Source organism: Ornithorhynchus anatinus, chromosome 12 (assembly GCF_004115215.2).
Source record: "Ornithorhynchus anatinus isolate Pmale09 chromosome 12, mOrnAna1.pri.v4, whole genome shotgun sequence".
NCBI lineage: Eukaryota > Metazoa > Chordata > Mammalia > Monotremata > Ornithorhynchidae > Ornithorhynchus > Ornithorhynchus anatinus.
This window is the reverse complement of record NC_041739.1, coordinates 58,015,524-58,037,528: the sequence shown is the minus strand read 5'-3', so window position 1 is coordinate 58,037,528 and position 22,005 is coordinate 58,015,524. Positions and strand designations below refer to the sequence as shown.

General features: G+C 56.5%; 1 protein-coding gene across 9 annotated transcripts; it reads right to left on the bottom strand.

Moving 5' to 3' along the window:
• Position 1: 1 nt before the first annotated feature.
• AASDH (aminoadipate-semialdehyde dehydrogenase) lies at positions 2 to 22,005 on the bottom strand. 9 transcript variants are annotated; one of them, XM_029076662.1, is made up of 17 exons: positions 21,866 to 22,005; positions 19,415 to 19,666; positions 17,491 to 17,611; positions 16,366 to 16,685; positions 13,586 to 13,778; positions 12,145 to 12,386; positions 11,409 to 11,515; positions 9,775 to 9,947; positions 8,213 to 8,405; positions 6,616 to 6,731; positions 4,583 to 5,270; positions 4,271 to 4,465; positions 3,723 to 3,848; positions 2,948 to 3,079; positions 1,816 to 2,300; positions 719 to 927; positions 2 to 274 (listed from the first exon to the last, which is right to left on the bottom strand). In XM_029076662.1, the coding sequence occupies exons 1-17, from the start codon at positions 21,901 to 21,903 to the stop codon at positions 223 to 225; spliced, it is 3,642 nt and encodes a 1,213-aa protein (XP_028932495.1). In that variant the 5' UTR covers positions 21,904 to 22,005; the 3' UTR covers positions 2 to 222. The 9 variants fall into 9 exon arrangements, with proteins under 9 accessions (XP_028932495.1, XP_028932496.1, XP_028932498.1 ...); XM_029076663.1 differs by having other exon boundaries at positions 719 to 911; XM_029076665.1 differs by having other exon boundaries at positions 2,948 to 2,955; positions 4,271 to 4,434.

Here is a 22,005-nt window from a genome sequence, read left to right as displayed (position 1 = left end):
ATTCCCCCTCTACCCTTGTTATTTATTTCTCATTTTCCCATAAGGTAAAGAAAAGGGGGTGGCGGGTGGGGAGGGAAGGGGAAGAAGCATGTCCTACTGGATCCAGAGAACGGTCGGCCGGCGCGGCGTGGTTGCCCGGCCCGCCGCCGCCTCGCAGCTCCTCCGGGCGCACGCGGAGCCCCGGGCCGGGCGGGCAGACCGCGGGGCGACGTCGGCCGCGGGTCAGCCCGTGCTCTTCAGCGGAGGCGCCCGGGGCTTCTCTTGGTAAGAACCCCTGGGAACACAAAGCGCCCACGAGCCGCCATTCGGGAACCCGCCGTTTTTCCGGGTCCCGAGCAACCGGCCGCCCCCGAGAGGCCGGCCGAGTCCTCCCACCCGCTTCGCCCGCCTGGGGGGGCGGGGGAGGGGTCAGCTCTGCTGCTCACCACGGGGCTTCCGCCTGCCCACCACCAGCTGAAAGTGTCAGCTCTACTCTCAAGGAATCACCCGTCTTCCCACCACCAAGCTGGGGGGGGGGTCTCGGTCAGCCCCCCTCCCTCCCTCTACCCGGTTGGGACCCGGAGTCCCGCCTTAGTCGGGGCCGGGACTGAAGAGGGAAACGGGAGAGCCCATCCAACGCCCCGAGTTCTCGTCTCTCACCCTTGAAACGCGCCGACCCAAGAAGGAGCCACGGGATATTAGCAGCCAGGGAGACGGGTGTTCCCCTAGGGCTCCTTACCTCTCGACGAGCTCAGCTCCGGTTTCTCCCGGACGGCGCCGAGGTCGCCCCGAGGTCCACGGCGGGTCCCGGGGCCGGCTGGGCTCCCGGGGCCTTGCAGGGTTGGCGACGTCGGCCGGAGATTTCGACGGGGTGAGAAGCGGCCAACTGGACGAGCCCGGCTGGTAGGTGCTTTGGACGGCCCTGGGGGTGACTGTCACGCGTGGACTCTGAAGATGGGGGCCGGGGGACGCTTGGGCCGGGAGGGGGAAGGGAACTGTGGACGAGGCTGGGGACCGCGGGGCACCGGGCCCCGAGAACTGAGCTCGGAACCGAGTCGCTCCCCCGTTTGCATCCTTTGGAGAGGGCCGGGGGGGCCGTGTCCCACCCTTGACTTGCTTGGAACGGTTTTTAACGCGTACACGTCGAAATGATTCATGTTCAAACATCCTCCGAGATTTGCACTAAATACCAATGAAGTGTTACTGGTCTCGAGCTGTGCTGCAGTCTTTTCTGACCAACCAACACCCTGCTGGAATGATGGCAAACGAGCTACTGATTAACTTATTCGAGACAGTAAAAACCTTTGAAAATCCAATGATTGCCTGGCTCAGTCTTTTGGGTCGCTCACCGTAACAAATTCTCTCTCTCACACTCTCACTTTCTGTCTCTCCCTGGGTTCTCACCTCCGGGCAAGGTGAATCCCCGATGACAAGCCCTCTGTCTGTCCCAATTGCTATGTGCAAACCTAGAGGCCTGGGTGTAACGGTGGGTGGATTTTTCCCGGGCGGGGCCTACTCTCATCGCACTGTCGCTACCTGCCACTCAAGGGGAAGCCCGTCCGGGGCCGCAGTTGACGGCAGGGCGCATTTCGCCGTCTCCGATGAGAGAGGCGTCGGAGCGGAGGGGGCCTGCCGTGTCGCGGACCCCAACAGAACACGCTCACGAGACCCGCCAGGAAAAGGGACACGGAGTCGGGGAATTTCTATCGGACCCAGAGATTCTGGGTCACGTCCCATCTGGCTGGAGAGGGCGTACCCTGAAAAGCCCCCGTCGCCTTGGACTCCCCACCCACGTCTCCCCGAGACGGCCCGACACGGTGAACAAAAGGGATTCACCTGCACCTCCGATTCCCAGCTTCCCTCGGCGTGCAGGCTGACCGGACGGGGCCCAGGCGGCGGGCCGACGGCTCCGGCGGCTGTTCCGGTCAAGGGGCGGGGGCGGCCGGTGCCAGCTCGAGCCCGTACACGCCGTCGTCCCTGCAGCCGACGACAAGCAGCGCACCCCAGACCACGGGAGAAGAGAAGACCTGCCCAGGCAGCTCCGCCGTGGCCCGCGCCTGTCCGCTCTCGGCGTCCAGCACCCACAGCCGCCCATCCGTGGAGGCCGCGGCCACCAAGGTCTCGCCGGCCGGGCGGGGGCTCCGGAAGGCGAACGGGGTGGCGTACACCGGGGCCGAGGCTGCGAACTTCCACCGCTGACGGCCTTCCGCGTCGCAGCAGTAGACGCAGCCGTCGTGGGAGCCGAGGAAGAGGTTCCGGTCGTCCGCTGCCCAGATGCAGGGGGACGAGAAGACGGGCCCGCCCGTGGACAGCTGCCACACCTGGAAGGGTGAGAACAAAGCCCGTGGGGTCCAGCCGAAGGCCCGGGGCCAACTGACCGGTCGATGGCCACGGCGAAGATGTGCTCGCCGGACACACCGATCGGGAGCGCGTGCACGGGTGTGCCCAGAAATGCTGTTTCAAAGTCCCCAGGGTGGCAGACTGTGGTCTAGTGGATAGAGGCTGGGCCTGGGAGTCAGAAAGACCTGGGTTCTAGTCCTGGCTCTCCCGACTGTCTGCTGGGTGGCCTTGGGCAAGTCACTTGGGCGAGATCACCTTGTATCTACCCCCACAATTAAGGCAGGACTTGGCACGTAAACAAACACCACAATTATTATTATTACTTCATTTCCCGTGGGCCTCAGTTCCCTCTCGAGGATCAAGCCTGTGAGCCCCACGAGGGGCCAAGGACCGTGTCCGACCTAATTAGCTTCTATCTACCCCAGCGCTTAGAACGGTGCCTGGCACATGGTAAGCGCTCAACAAATACCATTAAAGAAAAGGGGGGTGTGGGGGTGATAACTACGAACCTTGACCCGGGGCTACGGGGGGAGCGAAGAGCCCGGAAATCGGGCCGTGTTGAAAGAGTGGCCGGCCCGCCCCTCCCCACAAAGGAGCGACGGATCTGCCCGGCGGGGGGCCCGTTCACCTGTTCTCCTGCGTGGTTGAAACAGTAGAGATTCCCGTCCACGCAGCCGACGCAGACCCCCGGCGGGCAGCACCGGGGCGAAGAGAAGAGGGGCTTTCCGCACGAGTGCTTCCAAACGCCATGCCCGCTCGCCTGGTCATGGCCAGGGCAACCGCTCAACGTCGGTCCGCCAGGTCCAGCCCCGGGCCCTGCCCCACCCCGACCGCCTGCAGACCACGGCCCCCGGGACGGCGGTGCCACCGGTTGTAAAAACCGGAGGGAGGCCCACAGAGACGGGCTCTGGCTCGGCCTCCCCAGCCAGCTTGGGTCGGTGGGGCCGGGCCCCTCTCCCTCCCGCCCCGGGAAGGGTCGGGAGGCGGGGTGGGGACCCTGCACTCCCAGGCTAGGGAAGGTCAGGCCCGGGCCCGACCCCTCTGTCAGCCGGGGCTGTCCTATTCCGGGAGCGTTTACGCCGTGAGCCCCCTTCTAGACTCTGAGCCCGTTGTGGGCAGGGATCGTCTCTCTCTGTTGCTGAATTGTACTAAGCGCTTAGTACAGTGCTCTGCACACAGTAAGCGCTCAATAAATACTACTGAGTGAAATCAATACAAGAATTGGACCGCAGCAGCCTCTGACAGGGCACCTGTCACCCGTTTCCTAAGCCAGAGGTGCCCCCAGACTCCCCTCTTGACCAGGGCCCGATCCCAATCTCCCTCTGCGGCCTTGGCCGCCAAGCGGGCCACGGGGGCGAAAAGCTGAGGCCGCCAGTCTGCCCACCCGTCCGCCGGCCACCTACCGGATTGACGGCCACCAAGAGTCCTCCCAGCGTAGCGACGTAGAGGCGGTGCGGAGCCAGGCTCAGGCACGGGGACGCAAACACGGCTCCTCCTCCGCAGTGCAGCTCCCAGACACGCTTCCGCTCCTGCCCGGCCGAGACCAAACCCCCCGAGTGGCCCCCGAGTCGCCGACACCTCTAGACCGTACGCTCGTCGTGGGCAGGGAATGTGTCCTATCGGTACATTGGACTTTCCCAAGTGCTCGGTAGAGCGCCCGGCGCACGGTAAGCGCTCGATAAATACGACAGCGTGATACGACTGAAACGCGGCTGATGCCTCCGTAAGACCCCAAGTAAAGACTCCTGGCGCTCTCCCCCTACCAGGCCTGCTCGGCCTCGCACGGTGAAGCGGCTCGAAGCTGGGGGGAGCAGCCGCCAAGTTACTAAGCAAATCGGCAGCCGCCCCTCGTCGGCCTCTTCCTCCGCCTGAAAGACGGAACCCGGTAGGCTACCGGCTCCTCCGCCGGGCTGGGGGACGGGGAGGGGAGATACGATAAGAGAATGCTCACGTAGACGTCCAGCGCGTACACGTGCTGGTCGTGAGAGCCCACGTAGAGGAGCCCCGTGGAAGGATCCAGAGCCGCAGAGCTCTTCACGGCGTCCCGCGTGGCGAACCGCCAGTGCGTTTCCCCAGTGGCGCTCCGGAGCACGTAGACGAAGCCGTCGTAGCAGCCTGGTCGGGCAGGAGGACCCCGGCCGGGGCCCTGCGGGCTGAGCCGTCCGGGTCCCCACCTTTCGGGGTGACACCGGCCTGCGCCGGCCCCCGCCCCGCCTCCCAGGCCCCTCCCCCGGTCGCCCCCGCCGCCCCGGCCCCCGCTTACCGACAGCGACGAGGCGTCCGCAGCGGGACAGGCAGGCGGAGGACTCGACCCGGTCACCGAGGACCCGCTCCCACTTAAGCCGGCCGGAACGGAGGTCGAGGGCCTGCAGCCGGCCCGAGTGGGAGCCCACGTACACGGTGGCCGAAGAATCCCCGGCGGCCGTTCCCACCGCCACCAGCGGGGAGGCGTCCACGCACCGCCCGGTGTCCGACCGCCACCGGACCCGCAGCGTCAGGGCCCCCGGCCCGGCCCGCCGGCCCGCGGGTCCCCGGCTGGGCGCGCTGAGCTCCGAGACCTGGCTCCCGCGGCTCACGGCCACGAAGGTGGCCGGCTCCGGGTCGGTACCGCCGGGCCCCCCGGGCTCCGGCCCCGGGTCGGCGCCGCCGGGCCTCCCGGGCTCCGGCCCCGGGTCGGCGCCGCCGGGCTTCCCGGGCTCCGGGTCCACGCGTTCCCCTCGCCGGCGCTTCCTCGTGGCCGTGTCACTGGGGAACGCCGCCCGGAGGACGTGGCTGTGGATTTCCGAGATGGGGCGGCTGAGGATCACTTCCAGCAGTCCGGGAACTGCCGTGCCCACCAGGCCTTCCACCTCCTCCAGGAACCGCAGACACTTGAGGGAGTCTCCCCCGCTGCTGAGGAACAGCGAGTCCTTGGGAACTCCTCGAGGGTCTCCTCCAGGTCTCAGGACAGACTGCGGGACACAAGGAGGACAGAGGGGAGGGTGGGCTCCGGTGAGTGATGGGGGGGACGGGCCCCCTTGGGCCGCAATCAGTCGAGCAGCGATTTTCCCGAGCACCCGGGGCTGCGGAGCACTTGCCCGAGCACCGGGGAGAACCCGTTAGAGGAAAAAGACCTGTTCCTGCTCTCGAGGGGCTTCCGCTCTAAGCCGAGAGCTAGATGCGAAATGATTTACAGTTAGGAGGAAGAAAGCAAACAGCAAGGTGGGTAGGTCAATGAATCAAAAAAGGGGGACCTGGGTTCTAATCCCACTCCTCCACCTGCTTCCCGCTAATAATAATACTGGTGGCATTTGTAAAGCGCTTAAGTGTCAAGAACTATACTAGGTGCTGAGGTGGAGACAAGCAGATCGGGTTGGAACAGTCCCCGTCCCATGTGCCCTCCATTTTACAGACGAGGGAACTGAGGCCCAGAGAAGTGAGGCGACTTGCCCCAGGTCACAGAGCAGACTAGTCCAGCATCTGGTTATCTGCCACGGTGCTTAGCAGAGTGCCTGGCACATAGTGAGCACTTAACAAATACCAACAATACACCTTGCTTAGAGAGTTTCTCCTACTTCCTTTTCCTCCACCTTCTCCTCCCGCCACAATCCTCCACACTGCTCCCCAACTCCATGATCCCCACCCCGCTACCACTGGCTCCTCCCTGTCGCTCCAGCTCCTCGGGCTGTGCCTGGAAACTTCAGGAAGCACCAGGAAGACCAAATCCAAGAGAGAATTAGAGCCATGAGGAAGCCTGGTCAGTGTCTAATGAGCATGTGTAAGAGACACAAGAGAGTATTGTTTAGGTTTATTCAGACTGAGGGGTCTGGGACAGGAAGACTGGGCAGCAATTGTGCTTGCGAAGCATCAGAAAAGCAGCATGATCTAGTGGAAAAATCCCAGGCCTGGGAGTCAGGGGTTCTGGGTTCTAATCCCAGCTCTGCCAATTTCTTGCTTTTTGACCTGGGGCAATTCACTTCTCTGCCGCTCAGTTTCCTCAACTGTAAAATGGGGATACCTGTTCTCCCCCTACTCAGACTGTGGGCCTCATGAGGGGCATGGACTGTGTCCTATTTAACTTGTATCTACCCCAGCGCTTAGAACAGTGCTTGACACACAGTAAGTGCTCATCAAATACCGTGATCGTCATCATCAGTGGCATTTTTTGAGCACCTACTGTGTGGAGACTATTGTATTATGCACGTGGGAATAACGATCAGTTCAGCTTCATTAAGAAAGCTTAATTCTTGCCCTGGGGATAATGACCCCCTTGCAGTGCAATACATGAAAGAACTTAAAAAGCAAAAATTCCACTACCGTCCATATATCCTGCAATCGTTCCCAGAGTTGCTCTTCTCCCCGGAGCTTGCAGGCCCCATTCAGTTTTCGGTGGCTCCAGTACATCTTGGTCAATGCGGGCCTGTCGATTTTGCCTTAACGTCAAAATGGGAGAAGACCAGCTTCAATTTCAGGTCCCCCATACCTCCTCAGAGGCGCGCACACACGCCGTCATTTGTTCCGTTACGACGGGAAGAGCAGCCAGATGCCGGTTCCGATCCCTTCCGGCCCAGCGGGGAACGGGGTTGGAGCCGATCACTTCCTGGATCACATCTCCCCCAGTTTGGACCGGGAATCTTCCCTGGCCTTCCGGCAGCTCCCCAGAAGCTGTCTCGGCCTACTCGAGCTGCTTTCCCCGGCACAACTCGCTCAAAGGGTTTCTCCTCCCTCCTTTTCCTCCTCCTGCCACAATCCTCCAGACTGCTCCCCCACTCCATGATCCCCCCGCAAACGCCGGTTCCTCCCTGTCACTCCGGCTACTCGGGCTGTGCCTGGAAACTTCAGGAAGCAACAGGAAGTCCAAGCCAAGGGAGGATGAGAGCCAACATGAAGACAGGTCAGTGTCTAATGGGCATGTGTGAGAGATAGAAGTGTGTGTGTGAGACACGAGTGTGTGTGAGAAGAGTGGGAGGAGTGTTGTGAGAGCAGTATGTGTGACGTAGACACGGGAGGAAGTGTGGGAGAAGTGTGACAGAAGTGTGTTAGAAGAGTGCGGGTGACTGAGTGTGTGAGAGAAGTGTATGAAAGAAAAGTGTGCGAGAAGACAGAGACAACTGCGTACGTAATAGAAGGGTATGTGTGATAGAAAAATGTGTGAGAAGAATGAGGAAAGAGGGCTCGAGACGTGTGAGAAAAATATGTGCGAAGAGTATTGTGAGTGAAGAGCGTGTGAACGAAGGGTGTGAGAGGAGTGAGAGAGAGAAGAGTGTGAGAGAGAAGAGTATGTGAAAGAAATGTGTGAAAGCAGAGTGTGGGAGAAAAGAGTGAGAAAAGACTGTGAGAGAGAAGTGTGCGAGAAGACAGAGACAACTGCGTATGTAATAGAAGGGTACGTGTGAGAGAAGAATGTTGTGAGAAGAGTTGAGGAAAGACAGTTCGAGACGTGTGAGAAAAATATGCGCGCAGAGTGTGCGGAGGGAAGAGTGTGTGAACGAAGGGTGCGAGAGAAAAATGCGTGAGAGATGATTATGTGACAGAAGTGTGAGAAAGAAGAGTATGGGAGAGAGAAGAGTATGTGAGGAGTGAGAAAAGACTGTGGGAGAGAAGTGTGTGCGAGAGAAGTGTGAAAGCAGAGTGTGTAAGAGAGGAGTGTGTGAGGGAGAAGAGTGTTATGCGTGTGTCACCACCTCCTCGCCAGAACAGGTAACGGACCAGGGTCCTCCGCCGGGGCACCGCCCACGGGCACAGACCACCAAGGAGCGCGAGAAGCGACAGATCACACTGGTGTCGTCTGACTCCGGGGACCCCACAACGCAGAGAAGCGAGCCGCTCGGCGGGGAGACGGCCGTGGTCCCGGGCCCGACCGCCCTCCGGGATGCCCGCGGGCAGGCCGAGCGGCCGCAGCGGGGGCGGTTACCGTGGGAGGTGAACGGCAGGGCCTCGACGAACACCAGGTCGTCGGGGAGCGCGTGCCTCGGAAGGCGTCTCTCCAGTTCCCCCAGGAGCTGCTCCTTGGCCAGACGGCCCGAGGGCACCACGAAGAGAAGCAGCCCTTCTCGGGGTCCCCAAGTCACCGCGCAGGCTTCCGCTCCACAGAGGCGCTCGGCGGCCTGCAACGCAACGGGGCGGCACGTCAGCGGGGGAATAACCTCCCGAGGAGCCCTGGGAAGAAAGCGGGAAGAAAACCGGACTTTTCGGAATTCGCCGTTAAAACCAGGAGCCGCCGCTCCGAGATCAGGCTTTGGGACTTTCGGATCACGGCACCGACACCCGCTCTGAGACCGGGGCCGGGTGAGGATGGCCTGGGCCGGACAGATGGCCGGACCAAGGCTAGGAGGTGGGGCCGCAGAGTGCTCACCCCCGTCCCCATCCCCTGTTGGAAAAGTACTCCAGAGACCCAGTCCGTCCTCAAAGAACTTACAATCTAGCAAGGAAGACGGACATAAGAATAATGAACGGATGGGAGGAAATAAAAACCCCGTGCAGCGGAAAGAGCGTGGGACCGGGTAGTCAGAAGACCCGGGTGTTAATCCTGGCTTTGCCACTTGTCTGCCGTGGGGCAGGTCACTTAGCTTCTTTGGGGCCTCACTTTCCTCATCTGTAAAATGGGGAGTCAATACCCGTACTCCCCACCGCTGAGACTACGAGTCCCACACAGGGCAAGGACTGCCCCGACCTAATTAACTTGCTCCTACCCCGCATTATGTACAGTGTTCGGCACCTAGCAAGCACTTACAGATCACAATTATTTTAGTACCTGGGTTCTTGTCCCTGGCCCGCCCCCGCCTGTTGCGTGACCTTCGGCACGTCGCTTCCCTTCCGTGCCTCAGTTTCCTCATCGGTAACCCTCCCTCCCTCTTTGACTGCAGGCCTCACAGGGGACGGGAATTGTGTCTGGACCCATTATTTTGTATGTACTTCCGTGTTCAGAACTGTTCTCGGCCCAAAGTGAACGCTTAATAATCGACTGGTCGTATTTTCTGAGGGCTCGCTGTGTGCAGAGCACTATACTAAGCGCTCGGGAGAGTCCGATACATCAGAGTTGGGAGACATACGCTCTGCCTTATTACGATGACGATTATTATTCTTGGGCAGGGGTAGCACGTGTGGATTCTTTAGATGACGCCACCACCCTAGCAGATAGCCGAGTTCCCGGGGCCCAATTGGTCAGTAGCGTATGCGCTGACAAGGCGGGAAAGAACCGTTTTCGCTCATCTCCCGGAGTCCAGACACCTCACAGCAGCGTGGGAGAGTCAGGCAGCTGATCCACCCACCCCCTCTTAGACCGTGAGCCCCCCTAAGGACGGGAACCGTGTCTAATTCCCGCCGGTGTACTCTTTCCCAGCGCTTAATACAGTGCTCCGCACAGAGCAGGCGCTTGACAAAGACCACCACCCCGACGAGCACCCGAAACAAGAAAGCCAATGGCCTCTGCCTCTTTTCACCCCCAGATGCTCGACGGACAAAAAGAAAAGGTACCTGCTGCACTCCCTCGAGGTTGAGGCGCTTGCCGTGACGTTTAATCTGACCGTCCTTCCGGCCCAAGAAAAACAAGTCCTCCCCCTTCACGGTCACGAGGTCCCCCGTGGCTCGCATGGTGCCCGAGGGCACTGTGGTTTCGTCGTCGAGGAAGCACACCCGCTCTTCACCACCTAATAATGACGACGACGGTGCGCCTTAAACGGTCACTATGTGTCAAGCCCCGTTCGAAGCCCTGGGGTAGATGTGAGCCTATCAGGTTGGCCACATTCCCCAGCCCCCGTGGGGCTCCCAGTCGCAGTCCCCATTCTATAGATGAAGGAACTGAGGCCCAGAGAAGTGAAGTGACTCGCCTAAGGTCACACAGCAGACGAGTGGAGGAGCCGGGATCAGAATCCAGCTTCTTCTGACTCCCAGGCCCGCGCCCTATCCACCAGGTCACGCTGTCCACGGGTCGAGGTGGGGCCACCGCCCCGCCCCCAGCACCCTGCTCCTGGGGTCCCCTCGTTGTGGCCCCATAGAGGAATGGACAGCGGGCCTCCGGTTCCTTCCTCCAGGGCTCTGGACACCCGACGGGCAGCGCCGCCCACTCCCACAAAGCATCCCAGACCTCCCCTCAGGCCGCGGCCCCCGTCCGACAGCCCGACGTCCCGCGAGGGCCCGGAGGCCCAGTGTCCCGTCGGCTCGGGGTCGTCCGACTTCTGCCAGTCGAGAGGGGAGAGGATGGGCTTCCTCTGAACCTGGGGTGGGCAGGCCGTGGCAGGACGCCCCCTGCCCCATCCCTGCCGTCTCGATGGCCACCCGAGGGAAGGAGGTGGGTGTGGGTTGGGTTGTGGAGGAAAGAAAGGGGACCCATGGGGCCTGCTCTCTGAGCACCAGACTGGGGGTGTCCCGAAGGCACTAACTGCATTGGGAAGAGATGTGCAGGAGGGCCATCAAATCTCCCACTTTAGCGGAGTGTGAATGATCCTCCAGCCAGCGAAGGCGGCTTTCAGACTCGTGTCAGTCGGGCAAGCGGACGGCACAAAGAACGCCTCTGTCCCAGAGGCCAGAAATGCAGGCCTGGGCGCGAGCCAACCTATGCCGTGGAGGACGACTGTGGGGCAGGCCTCCGCCACGGTCCAGACACACACGCTGGCCACCCCCGGTCGGGGATCCTGGACAAGAGAGGCACCGCCCCGCCTGCCGCCCCCCTCCTCTAGCCCTCCAAAGAAGCTGGTCGGCCTTCGGCTGCCCGCCTGAGCGATCCTCTCAAAACCTTTGACGGTCAACGAGAAGAAGCGTGGCCTAGGGGAGAGAGCCCGGGCCTTGCAGTCAGAAGGACCTGGGGTCGAATTTCGGCTCCGCCGCTCGACTGCTACGTGACCCTGGGCAAGTCACTTTAACTTCTCTGGGACTCAGTTACCTCATCTCTAAAACGGGGATTAGGACGGTTAGCCCCAGAGGGACTGTGTCCAATCCGGTTATATCTACCCCGGCGCTTAGTACAGCGCCTGGCATAATAAATACCATCTAAAAAGAAAAAAAAAACCCCAACCGGGACGGCGATCCGAACCCTTCCACCGTAGCAAGGCCCGAGGAGTCGGACCCGAGGAGCGGCTAGGGGGGCGGCCGTGCCCCCGCCAAAAACAGACCTATAAAGACTTGGCCGTCGCCATCTTCGATTCGACATCCGTCTGGGTCCCTGACTTCGACGATCGTCCCAAGCAGCGGGGCTCCAAGGGGCACGGGACTCTCCGAGCTGTGCGGAAGACACCCAAGACCCACCACGGAACACGTGACCCGCGCATCAAATGGGTATCTTCAACAGGAGGGCTTCTATTATTATTATTATTAGCATGTTCCCGTCATTCCCTTAATGGGCCCAACGGGGTCAAGGAGGAAAACGATCTAAGACGTAATAATGCAAAAATAATAATGATTATGGCTGTTGAGTGCTTACTATGTACCAAGCACCATACTAAGCGCTGGAGTAGACGCAGGATAATCTGTACGTTCCTTGTGGGCAGAGAAGGTGTCTGTTGTAGTGTACTCTCCCAAGCCCTTAATACAGTGCTCTGCACACGGTAAGCCCTCAATAAATATGATTGATTGGAGGACTTGATTATCCCAGCCCAAGTAGGGAGAAGAGGGAGTTGAATCCCCATTTTGCAGATGAAGGAACCGAGACCCCAAGAAGTCAAGAGACTTGCAAGCGGCGGAGCCGGGATGACAAGCCAGGCCACGCGGCGGGCCTCTCCCCAACCCCTCCCGCTCGGTCTCTACGTCACCGGGAAGTCAAACGGGGGTGTCGAAGGATCACTGGGACCCGAGTGCGTCTCTCAGGCCCCGGCGTCCCCTCCGGAGGCAGGAGAACGCCGCGTCCCTCACCTCGAAGAGGGGTCCAGGTCGGCCGCCGGGATCCTGTAGCACGTGGCCCAGCTGGACACTTCGGTGACGCCGTAGACATTGAACACTTGTGTCCCGTTGCCCTCGGCTCGCCAGGACCGGAAGGTGGCCAGGGCGGGGAAGGGTTCTCCGCCCAGGGCCAGGACCCGGAGGGGACTGCCAGCCGAAAGCGCCGTCGATTTCAGAAGCCGAGCCCCGAATCTCCTCAGCAACGTTGGGGTGGCCTGCACGCCCACGAACACACCCACGCGCGCGCGCGCCAGGATTATCGGCCACGGGCCCTCTTGCTCCCTTCCTAAAGACATCCATTACGGCAGGCTCTGAGTTCTTATCCTGAGTGGGGGCGGAAAGCAGCCGGAAGGGCAACGGTCCAGAGAGAAGGACACCAACAGAGCCTGGGAAGCCATCCCAGGCTTCTCTCTGAAAGCTCAAAAACGGGTGCCGGGGAAAACATAATAATAATAATGATAACGGTGCTATTTGTTAAGCGCTTACTAAGTGCAAAGCACTCTTCTAAGGGCTGGGGGATACAAGGTGATCAGGTTGGCCCACGTGGGGCTCGCAGTTTTAATCCTCATTTGACAGATGAGGGAACTGAGGCACAGAGAGGTTAAGTGACTTGCCCGAAGTCACACAGCTGGCAAGCGGCGGAGCCGGGATTCGAACCCATGATCGCTGACTCCCAAACCCGGGCTCTTTCCACTGAGCCACGCTGCTTAACATGCCTATCGCACCGGTCTGCTGCTAAGCCAGATTTCCGAGCCATGCCTTCCGGACTGGAAGCTCGCTGCAGGCAGGGAATGTCTCTACCAACTCTCGAGCCCAGTGCTCTGCGCACAATAAGCGCTCAATAAACACCACTGATGATGGAGAATGTTTCATTCTTGAAAGGGGCGGGCTTTCAACGATCAACCATCGGCTGAGAAGCAGCATGGCTTGGTGGCTAGGGTACGGGCCTGGGAATCAGAAGGTCATGGGTTCTAATCCCGGCCCCGCCACTTGTCGGCTGCCTGACCTTGGGCAAGTCACTTCACTTCTCTGAGCCTCAGTTCCCTTATCTGTAAAATGGGGATCGCGACTGCGAACTCCACGTGGGACGGGGACCGTGTCCCACCCGACTGGCTTGTTTCCACCCCGGTGCTAAGAACAGTGCCTAGTACATAGTAAGCGTATATCAAATACCGTAATTACTATTATTAGAACAGTGCCAGGCACATAATAAGCACTTAACAAATCCTGAAATCATTTTTATTCTACATCCAAGCTGCCAACTTTTGGGATTCTATCTTTCTCCCTCTAGAAGGTCGTTGTGGACCGGGGGCGTGCCTACCAACTCCGTCCTGTTGTACCCTCCCAAGCGCGTCGCCCAGTGCTCTGCGCGTGGCCAGCACCCAATAAATACCGCTGACTGAATGACTGATACCTGGAGGACCGTGACCCCGTGTCGATGAAAGAGGGCGGCGGCCAGCTGGGACGGGACCATTTTCACGGCGTCGGGGACCATCAGCAGGGACGCGCCGCTGGTCAGGGCGACGAAGAGATCCACGACCGACGGGTCAAAGGTCAGGGGAGACGCCATGAACAGAACGTCGTCCGGCCTCACTCGGAAAATGGCTCTGGGGGAGAACGTCGCACCACCGTGAGAATCCACCCCGCCTCGGCTAAGAAGCGGCAGATCCGACGGAAATGTGGGCGGTGAAAGGGGGCCAAACGGTCCTTAGATTGACCTGATCGGGGCGGCTAATTCTACGGGCTGAAGATGCAGGCTGTAATAATTATAATCCTGATGATAATTGTGATATTTAGTGTAAAAGGAATGGACCGTAGGCTCGCTGTGGGCAAGGAACGTGTCTATTATTATATTGTCCTCTCCCAAGAGCTTACCACAGTGCTCCGCACACAGTAAGGGCTCAATAATATATTTGAATGAATGAATGGAAGGCTCCCAGGAGTCTCATAAAGATCCGAGGGGCGTTCGCGACTTCAAAGGGGTCAGAACCACTACTTTAAAAGACGGGAAAGAGCCAACCCGATTGAAACGAGATTCTTGGCTGACAAGAAAAGCAGCACGGCACAGTGGAAAGAGCACGGGCCTGGGAACCAGAGGACCTGGGTTCCAATCCCGGCTCCTCCACGTACCTGCCGTGTGACCCTGGGCAAGTCACTTCGCTTCTCGGTAGCTCAGTAAACTCAGCTGTAAAATGGGGATTCGTTCTGTGAGGCCGAGGGGAGTTAGGGATTGTGTCCAACACGACTGGCCGGTGGCCATCCCAGCTCTTAGGACAGTGCTTGGCACACAGTAAGTGTTTATCAAATACCGTCGGGAAAAAAAACACACCCAAAAAAGAGCCGACGCTTCGACAGACATGTTTCGGACAGTATGCCGGGAATGCCAAGGCCTTACAGCACTGAATAATAATAATAATGATGGTATTTGTTAAGTGCTATGTGCAAAGCACTCTCCTAAGCGCTGGGGGAGGTGCAAGGTGATCAGGTTGACCCACGTGGGGCTCACAGTCTTCATCCCCATTTGACAGATGAGGGAACTGAGGCCCAGAGAAGTGAAGTGACCTACCCAACGTCACACAGCTGACCGTGAGATCTCGGTCGGGACGCGGACCCCTCCCCAAGAGTACCCCAGATTAACAGCCCTCGTTCTCCAGAGCTCCCCGGCGCGGGACTAGACCGGGGCAGCGTGGCCTAATGGATAGAGCATGGGCCTGGCAGTCAGGAGGACCTGAGTTTTAATCCTCCCTCTGCCACGTGTTGGCTGGGTGACCCTGGGAAAGTCACTTCACTTCTCTGTGCCTCAATTCCCTCATCTGTAAAATGGGGATTAAGTCCGTGAGCCCTGTGTAGGAGAGACACTGTGTCCAACCTAATTACCTCGTATCGACCCCAGCACAGCGAGTGCTTAACAAATACCACAATCATTATAATTTTTATTTTTCTTGTTGTTATTAGGCAGTCGGTGGGTGATCCAACCAGCATGCTGGCTGGCGATCAATAAATCAGTGGTGTTTATCGAGTGCTTACTATGTGCAGAGCGTGGTCCCGAGCACTGAGGAGAGTTCCACCCGAAAGAATTAGTGGGCACGTTCCCTGCCCAAGCCTCAAATAGAGGTTGCTCTTCCCAATGGGCACACCACCCCTTCCGATCAAGGGGACGGATTGCGCGCTTACTGTGTGCAGAGCACCGTATGGAGGTTCTTGGGAGAGTAGAGCTCTTAGACGCAGTCCCTGCCCACAAGGAGCTTACGGTCTATGAGAAAGAAACTAAAGGAGAGTACGGATGGAGGGAATAGAGTATGAGGACATAAGCGTTGCGAGGCTGAGGTGAGGGTCAAAGTACTTAAGAGACGCACGGCCACACGCAGAGTCGGAGGAGAGGGCGGACGGGGGGGAGGAGGGTTTAGCTAGGGAAGACTTTTTGGAGGAGATGGGATTTTAGGAGGGTTTTGAAGGTGGGGGAAGAGGCAGACTGCAGGATACGAAGGACGGGGGGAAGGACGGGGGGACATCCAGGCCCGTGGGTTTGGGGGTGAGAAAGAAGAGATGGAGATCCGGGGAGAAGGCTGGCATTAGAGGAGTGAAGTGTGCGGGCTGGCTCGGGGTGAGAGATCAGACGGGTGCGGCAGGGGCGGGGAGAGCTGACCGGACGCCTTAAAGCTGACGGTTAGGGATTTCTGTCCGCTAGACCGTAAGCTCATTGTGGGCAGGGAATGTGTCTGCTTACTGCTCTGCTGGACTCTCCCACACGCTTAGAATGGTGCTCTGCACACAGTAAGCACTCAATAAATACGGCTGGACGAATTTCTGTTTGATGCACCGGTTAAAGGAGGCCTGCCGAGCACAGGGAAGGAGGTCACTTGGAGGAGCGATGGGGCCGGGTGGGAAAAGCACAGGGCCGGGAGGCAGGGGACCCGAGTCCTCAGCCCGGCTCTACCACCTGCCTACTGGGTGACCTCGGGAAAGTCGGCGAACTTCTCTGCGCCTCAGTTTTCCACATCTGTAAAACGGGGATTCAGCCTGTGAGCCTCAGGTGGGATAGGGACTGCCGACCGATTGAACTGTCCTGTCCCTATCCCAGTACTCAGAACATAGTAAGCGCTTAACAGATGCCCCAACCCAAACTCCACCTCCCGTCCGCCCGAAAAAGAGTTGGACGCCGCTTTCCACAGGGCCGTGGGATAACCCGCTCACCGGAAGTGCTGGATGTTCGGCGTTATGCAGCGGTGGGGCACTCGGACTATCTTGGGGACCCCCGTCGTCCCGGATGTATGCAGAACGTAAGCCAGGCGGCCAGGCGCCCCGGCATCCACGCTTGCTCCCGGATCTCCTCCGGACCCGTTCGGAAAACTCCCCGCGTCCCTCGTTTTCTCCTCCGCGCATTCCTCTTTGCCCTCTCTGGCCGGGAGGTGCCCGTCGACGCCATTCCAGTGGAGTTTGAAGAGCGTCAGGCCGAGGTGGCTCCCCGGTATCGAATGTTGGCTCCACTGGGATGCGTAGGAGGACTGGAACTTCTGTGAACAGACGGAAACCAGGCGCCCGGAAACCTCAGGCCAAAGTGAGGGCGACATGACCGTCCACCCAGTCCTCTGTAAGGCGGCCACCACGGCCCGTACCCGGGGCCGGGTTCGACAGTCAGTCGGCCGGTGGGATTCAGAGAAGCAGCGGGGCTCAGTGGAAAGATCACGGGCTTGGGAGTCAGAGGTCGCGGGTTCTAATCCCGGGCTCCGCCACGTCGCTGCTGTGTGACTTCGGGCAAGTCGCTTCACTTCTCTGGGCTTCAGATCCCTCATCGGTAAAGTGGGGATTAAGATTGTGAGCTCCATGTGGGACAACCTGATCACCCTGCATCCCCCACCCCCAGCACCTAGAACAGTGCTGGGCAAATAGTAAGCGTTTAACAAACGCCATCATTATTATTTATGGAGCGCTTGCTGGGCGCAGAGCACTGTATTAAGCACTTTGGGAGAATACAGTACAAAAGAGTTGGCAGACTGTGAGCCCTGCCCTCAAAGCGTTTACAGCGTAGCGGGGGAGACAGGCAATCGGCATGGCCTAATGGATATGGCACGGGCCTGGGAGCCAGAAGGACCTGGGTTCGAATGCCGGCTCCGTCACCTGTGCATGACCCTGGGCACTCGGAAGGGGGAGGAAGAGGAAACCGCACCTTTACTACAACTTCCCAATGACTTAAAGCGCCGGAAGCTCTTGGCAAACAAAGACAATTGGGTGAATTCTGGTTTCTGATGAAAAGCCCTTTGAACCGAGAACACGCGGTCAAATGTGCAAAAGACAACAACGTCCGGGATCCGCACTTACATCCACTTGACTGGCTTCCACGAGGACGTACTTCAGGTTACATTTCCTCATAAAATAGGCAGAATACACTGTTGGGGCATCCGGGTCAATCGGACAGTAAGCAGCGGGGACTTGGAGAATTCTAGGGAGACAAAAATGTGGGTCAATTCAGGACTCCCTGCTTGTTTTTTTTAAAAGCAATATATACTTATTTTAAAAACATTTTAAAGAGAAGCTGCTTGGCCTACTGGATAGAGCACGGGCCTGGGAGCCGGAAGGACCTGGGTCCTAATCTCCATTCTTCCCCTTGTTGCTGTGTGACCTTGGAGAAGACACTTCACTTCTCTGTGCCTCAGTAACCTCATCTGTAAAAATGTGGGACATGGATGCTGTCCAACCCAATTAGCTTGTATCCACCCCAGAGCTTAGTACAGGGCCTAGCCCGTAATAAGTGTTTAACAAATACCATTAAAGAAAAAAGAGGCTTCAATACTCTACCCAGACTACATTTATAAATTATCAGGACTTTCAGGGGATAGTTTTCTTCGCTACCAATTTCAATTGGGGGGGGGGGGTTGTTTTTAAAGGGCACAATGAAGCCTAAGACACTGAGTTCTTATTATAAAGGATACTGACCAGCGCTTACTACAGTACCTGGCACTTAGTAAGCACAGTCATCATTAGTTCTGAACGATATACATTTCCCGTCGCCCCCAGATTTCCTAGCTTGACACACACTTGCCATAATTTATCTTTCCCGTACCCACAGAGCGGGTGAAACTGGTTAGAGAAACTGCACTACATTGGATTGAGGGAAAACCTAGAAGATATTGTGTAATCTCACCTTGCACAAATGTAGCCACCGCGGTCTGCATTTTTAAGCACCTGATCTGGGCTAAGCACCACTGTACCCTAGTCAATATTATTGTTACTATGACAATCCTTAGAACAGGAATTTTTCCCCCCCCAGGTTCCTACTTTCAGTTTTGATACGCTTTCTCCTCCTGTGTCAAGGAGAAGGGGGCAAGAATTATTCTCTTTAATTTACAGACGAAATCCTAGCTAAGAAATCTGGTGCAAGGAAGGGCCTTACGCCTTGGTTCCCACTGGTGGCTTAATGGTAAGAAAATTCTTAATTTTCTTGAGGGTTCTTTTTTTTACTCATCCAACTATATGATTTGGCTGGACCAAACTAACCGAAGTAGAAATTGATATCTTCAGGATGGAGCTTATTTCTTTTATGGTATTTGTTAAGCACTTACTATCTTTAAATTATGTACCTACCTTTAAATATTATAAATTCATTATATATTCAAATTAATGTCTGCCTCCCCCTCTAGACTGTAAACTCGTTATGGACTTGGAGGATTTCTGCTAATTTTGCACTCTCCTGAGGGCTTAGGCCAACGCTCTGCACATAGTAAGCACTCAATAAATATCAGTGACCGATTAGTATGTGCCAGACACTGTACTAAGTGCTCGGGGAGATATAAATTCATCCAGTTGGACACAGTCCCTGTCCCACGGGGGGCTCACAGTCTTAATCCCCATTTTACAGATGAGGGAACTGAAGTTCAGAGAAGTGAAGTGACTTGACCAAGGTCTTTTCTACTAGGCCAATGCCACCCAGAAAGGCTTAGCTCTGCACACGGTAAGCGCTCAATAAATATGACGGATTGAACATCCACGATTTCTAGCACACTGAAAGCAAATACGTGTAAATTCGGGTTGGAATTTTGCCCAAGAGATTAAAGAGGTTTCGTTAGGGATAATGTGCTTTCCCTCCCCCTTCCCAGGACGGATTAAGCAATCCCGGGTTGAGAGTTTCAGGAGAGGTACTCATTTGTGACCCGTTCTTCGCCTCCCAGTTGAGACTCCTCAGAGGAGAAAGCACACGCGTCTCCCGGAGAGGCTACGTGTAAAAATCCCGGTTTACACGACCCACCCCAAAATCCAAGAAGGCAGCCTTATTCCAGGGTAGCAACAGAGGCCGATTTCACGCGTCTCTTGAGGGTCACAGTGCGTCTGCAGAAACCTGGTCAGTTCCGCGGCCATTTCGACGACGGTCTTGTAGGTGAAATACACGGGAAGACGATCGTCGCACTGGTCGAAACAGACGGCTGTCCGGTCTGAATGCGGTACGGCCGCCTGGAGCACCATCTCGTGGAGCGTCGTTTTGAGGGTGGTTTCCGATTCCCTGAAAAGGGAACATGTTGAAAGTCGCCCCCCGGAGAACAGTCAGAAGAAATGGTATGCAAACACTACCTCTAGGCAGTCCAAGAAAAAAAGTTAAAAGCAATAGATACTACTGCAATGTACTCTAGTACCGACCCAATAATTTATTTTTTTTTACGGTATTTGTTGAGCGCTGACAATTTAAACCCACGGCTGGAGTCTTTCTTCACAGACTTGTCATCCATGCTTGCTCTCCAAGTGATCGCTAGACCCATTAGGGAGACAAGATTCTCTCCCAGATTGCAAACATAACAAATTTAAAAGGGAATAAGAACAATAACGTTGGTATTTCTTAAGCGCTTACTATGTGCAGAGCACTGTTCTAAGCGCTGGGGTAGATACGGGGTAATCAGGTTGTCCCTCGTGAGGCTCACAGTCTTAATCACCATTTGACAAATGAGGTCACTGAGGCCCAGAGAAGTGAAGCGACTTGTCCAAAGTCACACAGCTGATAGGTGGCGGGGGCCGGGATTCGAACCCAAGACCTCTGACTCCCAAGCCCGGGCTTTTTCCACTGAGCCACGCCACTTCTCTGAACATCATTCAGCCGGGTTTCTTTAGACTGACACTTTTAAATGACAGAAATGACCAGAGCACCCAGAGAGTCAACTCACTTAATGTAAACCTGACTGTAACTTTCCGGATATCGGCTAATTACGTGGTGGATTCAGATTCTGTCAGGTTTCTTTAGACTGACACTTTTAAATGACTGAAATAAATATAGTACTATATATATAGTAATATAGTATATTATATGTAGTAATACTATATATAGTATAGTACTATAGTAATATATACAGTAATATATAGTAGTATAGTGTAATACCAATATAATAGTAATGAATAGTAATATAATATTATATATAGTAGTATAGTATACTATATATTACTACATAGTAATATAGTATATAGTAATAATAATAACGTTGCTATTTGTTAAGCACTTACTATGTGCCAAGCACTATTCTAAACGCTGGGGTAGACACAGGGGAATCGGGTTGTCCCACGTGGGGCTCCCAGTCTTCATCCCCATTTTACAGATGAGGTCACTGAGGCACCGAGAAGTGAAGTGACTTGCCCAAAGTCACACATCTGACAAGTGGCCGAGCCGGGATTTGAACCCATGACCTCTGACTCCAAAGCCCGTGCTCTCTCCACCGAGCCACGCTGCTTCATATTATATATTATACAGTAATATAGTATAGAGTCGATTCACTTAAAGTAAACCTTATTACAACCTTCTAGATATCGATTAATTACAAGGGGGATTCAGACTCCATCAGGTGCCTATAGGCTGACAGCTTTAAATGACTGAAATAATCAAAAAGTCAATTCACTTAATTTAAATTATAACTTTCCAGATATTAATGTGACCACTGGATTATGGTCAGCTTTGATTGCTGCACATTTTTCAGCACATAACCTCATTAAGTTTACCTGAAGCCGTGTGGCCTAGTGGAAGGAGCGTGGGCCTGGGACTCAGAAGGACCTGGGTTCTAATTCCGGCTCTGCCACGGGTCTGCTGGGTGACCCTGGGCAAGTCACTTCTCCTGGCCTCAGCTCCCTCATCTGTAAAATGGGGATGAAGCCTGGGAGCCTCACGTGGGGCCACCTGATGACCCTGTCTCTCCCCTAGCGCTCAGAACAGTGCTCTGCACATAGCCAGCGCTTAACCAACACCGACATGATTATTTATTAAGTCACTTCTCTGTGCCTCAGTGACCTCTTCTGTAAAAACGGGGATTAAAAAATGTCAGCCCCACGTGGGCCGACCTGATGACCCTGGATCTCCCCCAGCGCTTGGAACAGTGCTTTGCACATAGGAAGCGCTTAACAAATACCAACATTATTATTACCTGTCACACTGCACTCTCCCAAGCGCTTAGTACAGTGCTCTGCCCCATACAGATGGCATTTAAGTGCTGCCTAGGTGCCCAGCACTGCTCTAAGCGTTGGGAGGCTGCCAGGTGATGAGGCCACGTGGGGCTCCCAGGCTTCATCCCCATTTGACAGATGGGGGTCACTGAGGCCCAAAGTGACACTGCTGCTAGGTGGCTGGGTGGGGATTTGAACCCATGACCTCTGACCTCTGTCCACCGAGCCAGGGCTGTCTCTCCACCCCAGCGCTTGGCACAGTGGTAGGCGCATAGTTATAGCTTACCAAATATCGCCATTATTAGGAAGAGTCTTAAAAGCCATTATTATGGCGCGGGAAAAGATGTTACTGCTGCTCAAGACGACGGTTGGGCTTCTGGGCGAACCAAAGTAGGCCCCACGTGCGGCGGCGACGCCGCGTGACGT

Excerpts from the sequence above, each read along its gene's own strand:
- AASDH (XM_029076661.1), bottom strand. The coding sequence starts at position 21,903 with ATGGCTTTTAAGACTCTTCCTAATAATGGCGATATTTG. Across the intron at positions 17,612-19,414 it reads CTGCCTTCTTGGATTTTGGG|AATTCTCCAAGTCCCCGCTG; the intron begins GTGGGTCGTGTA and ends TTGTCTCCCTAG. Across the intron at positions 9,948-11,408 it reads CGACGGCCAAGTCTTTATAG|GTGGTGAAGAGCGGGTGTGC; the intron begins GTCTGTTTTTGG and ends CGTCATTATTAG.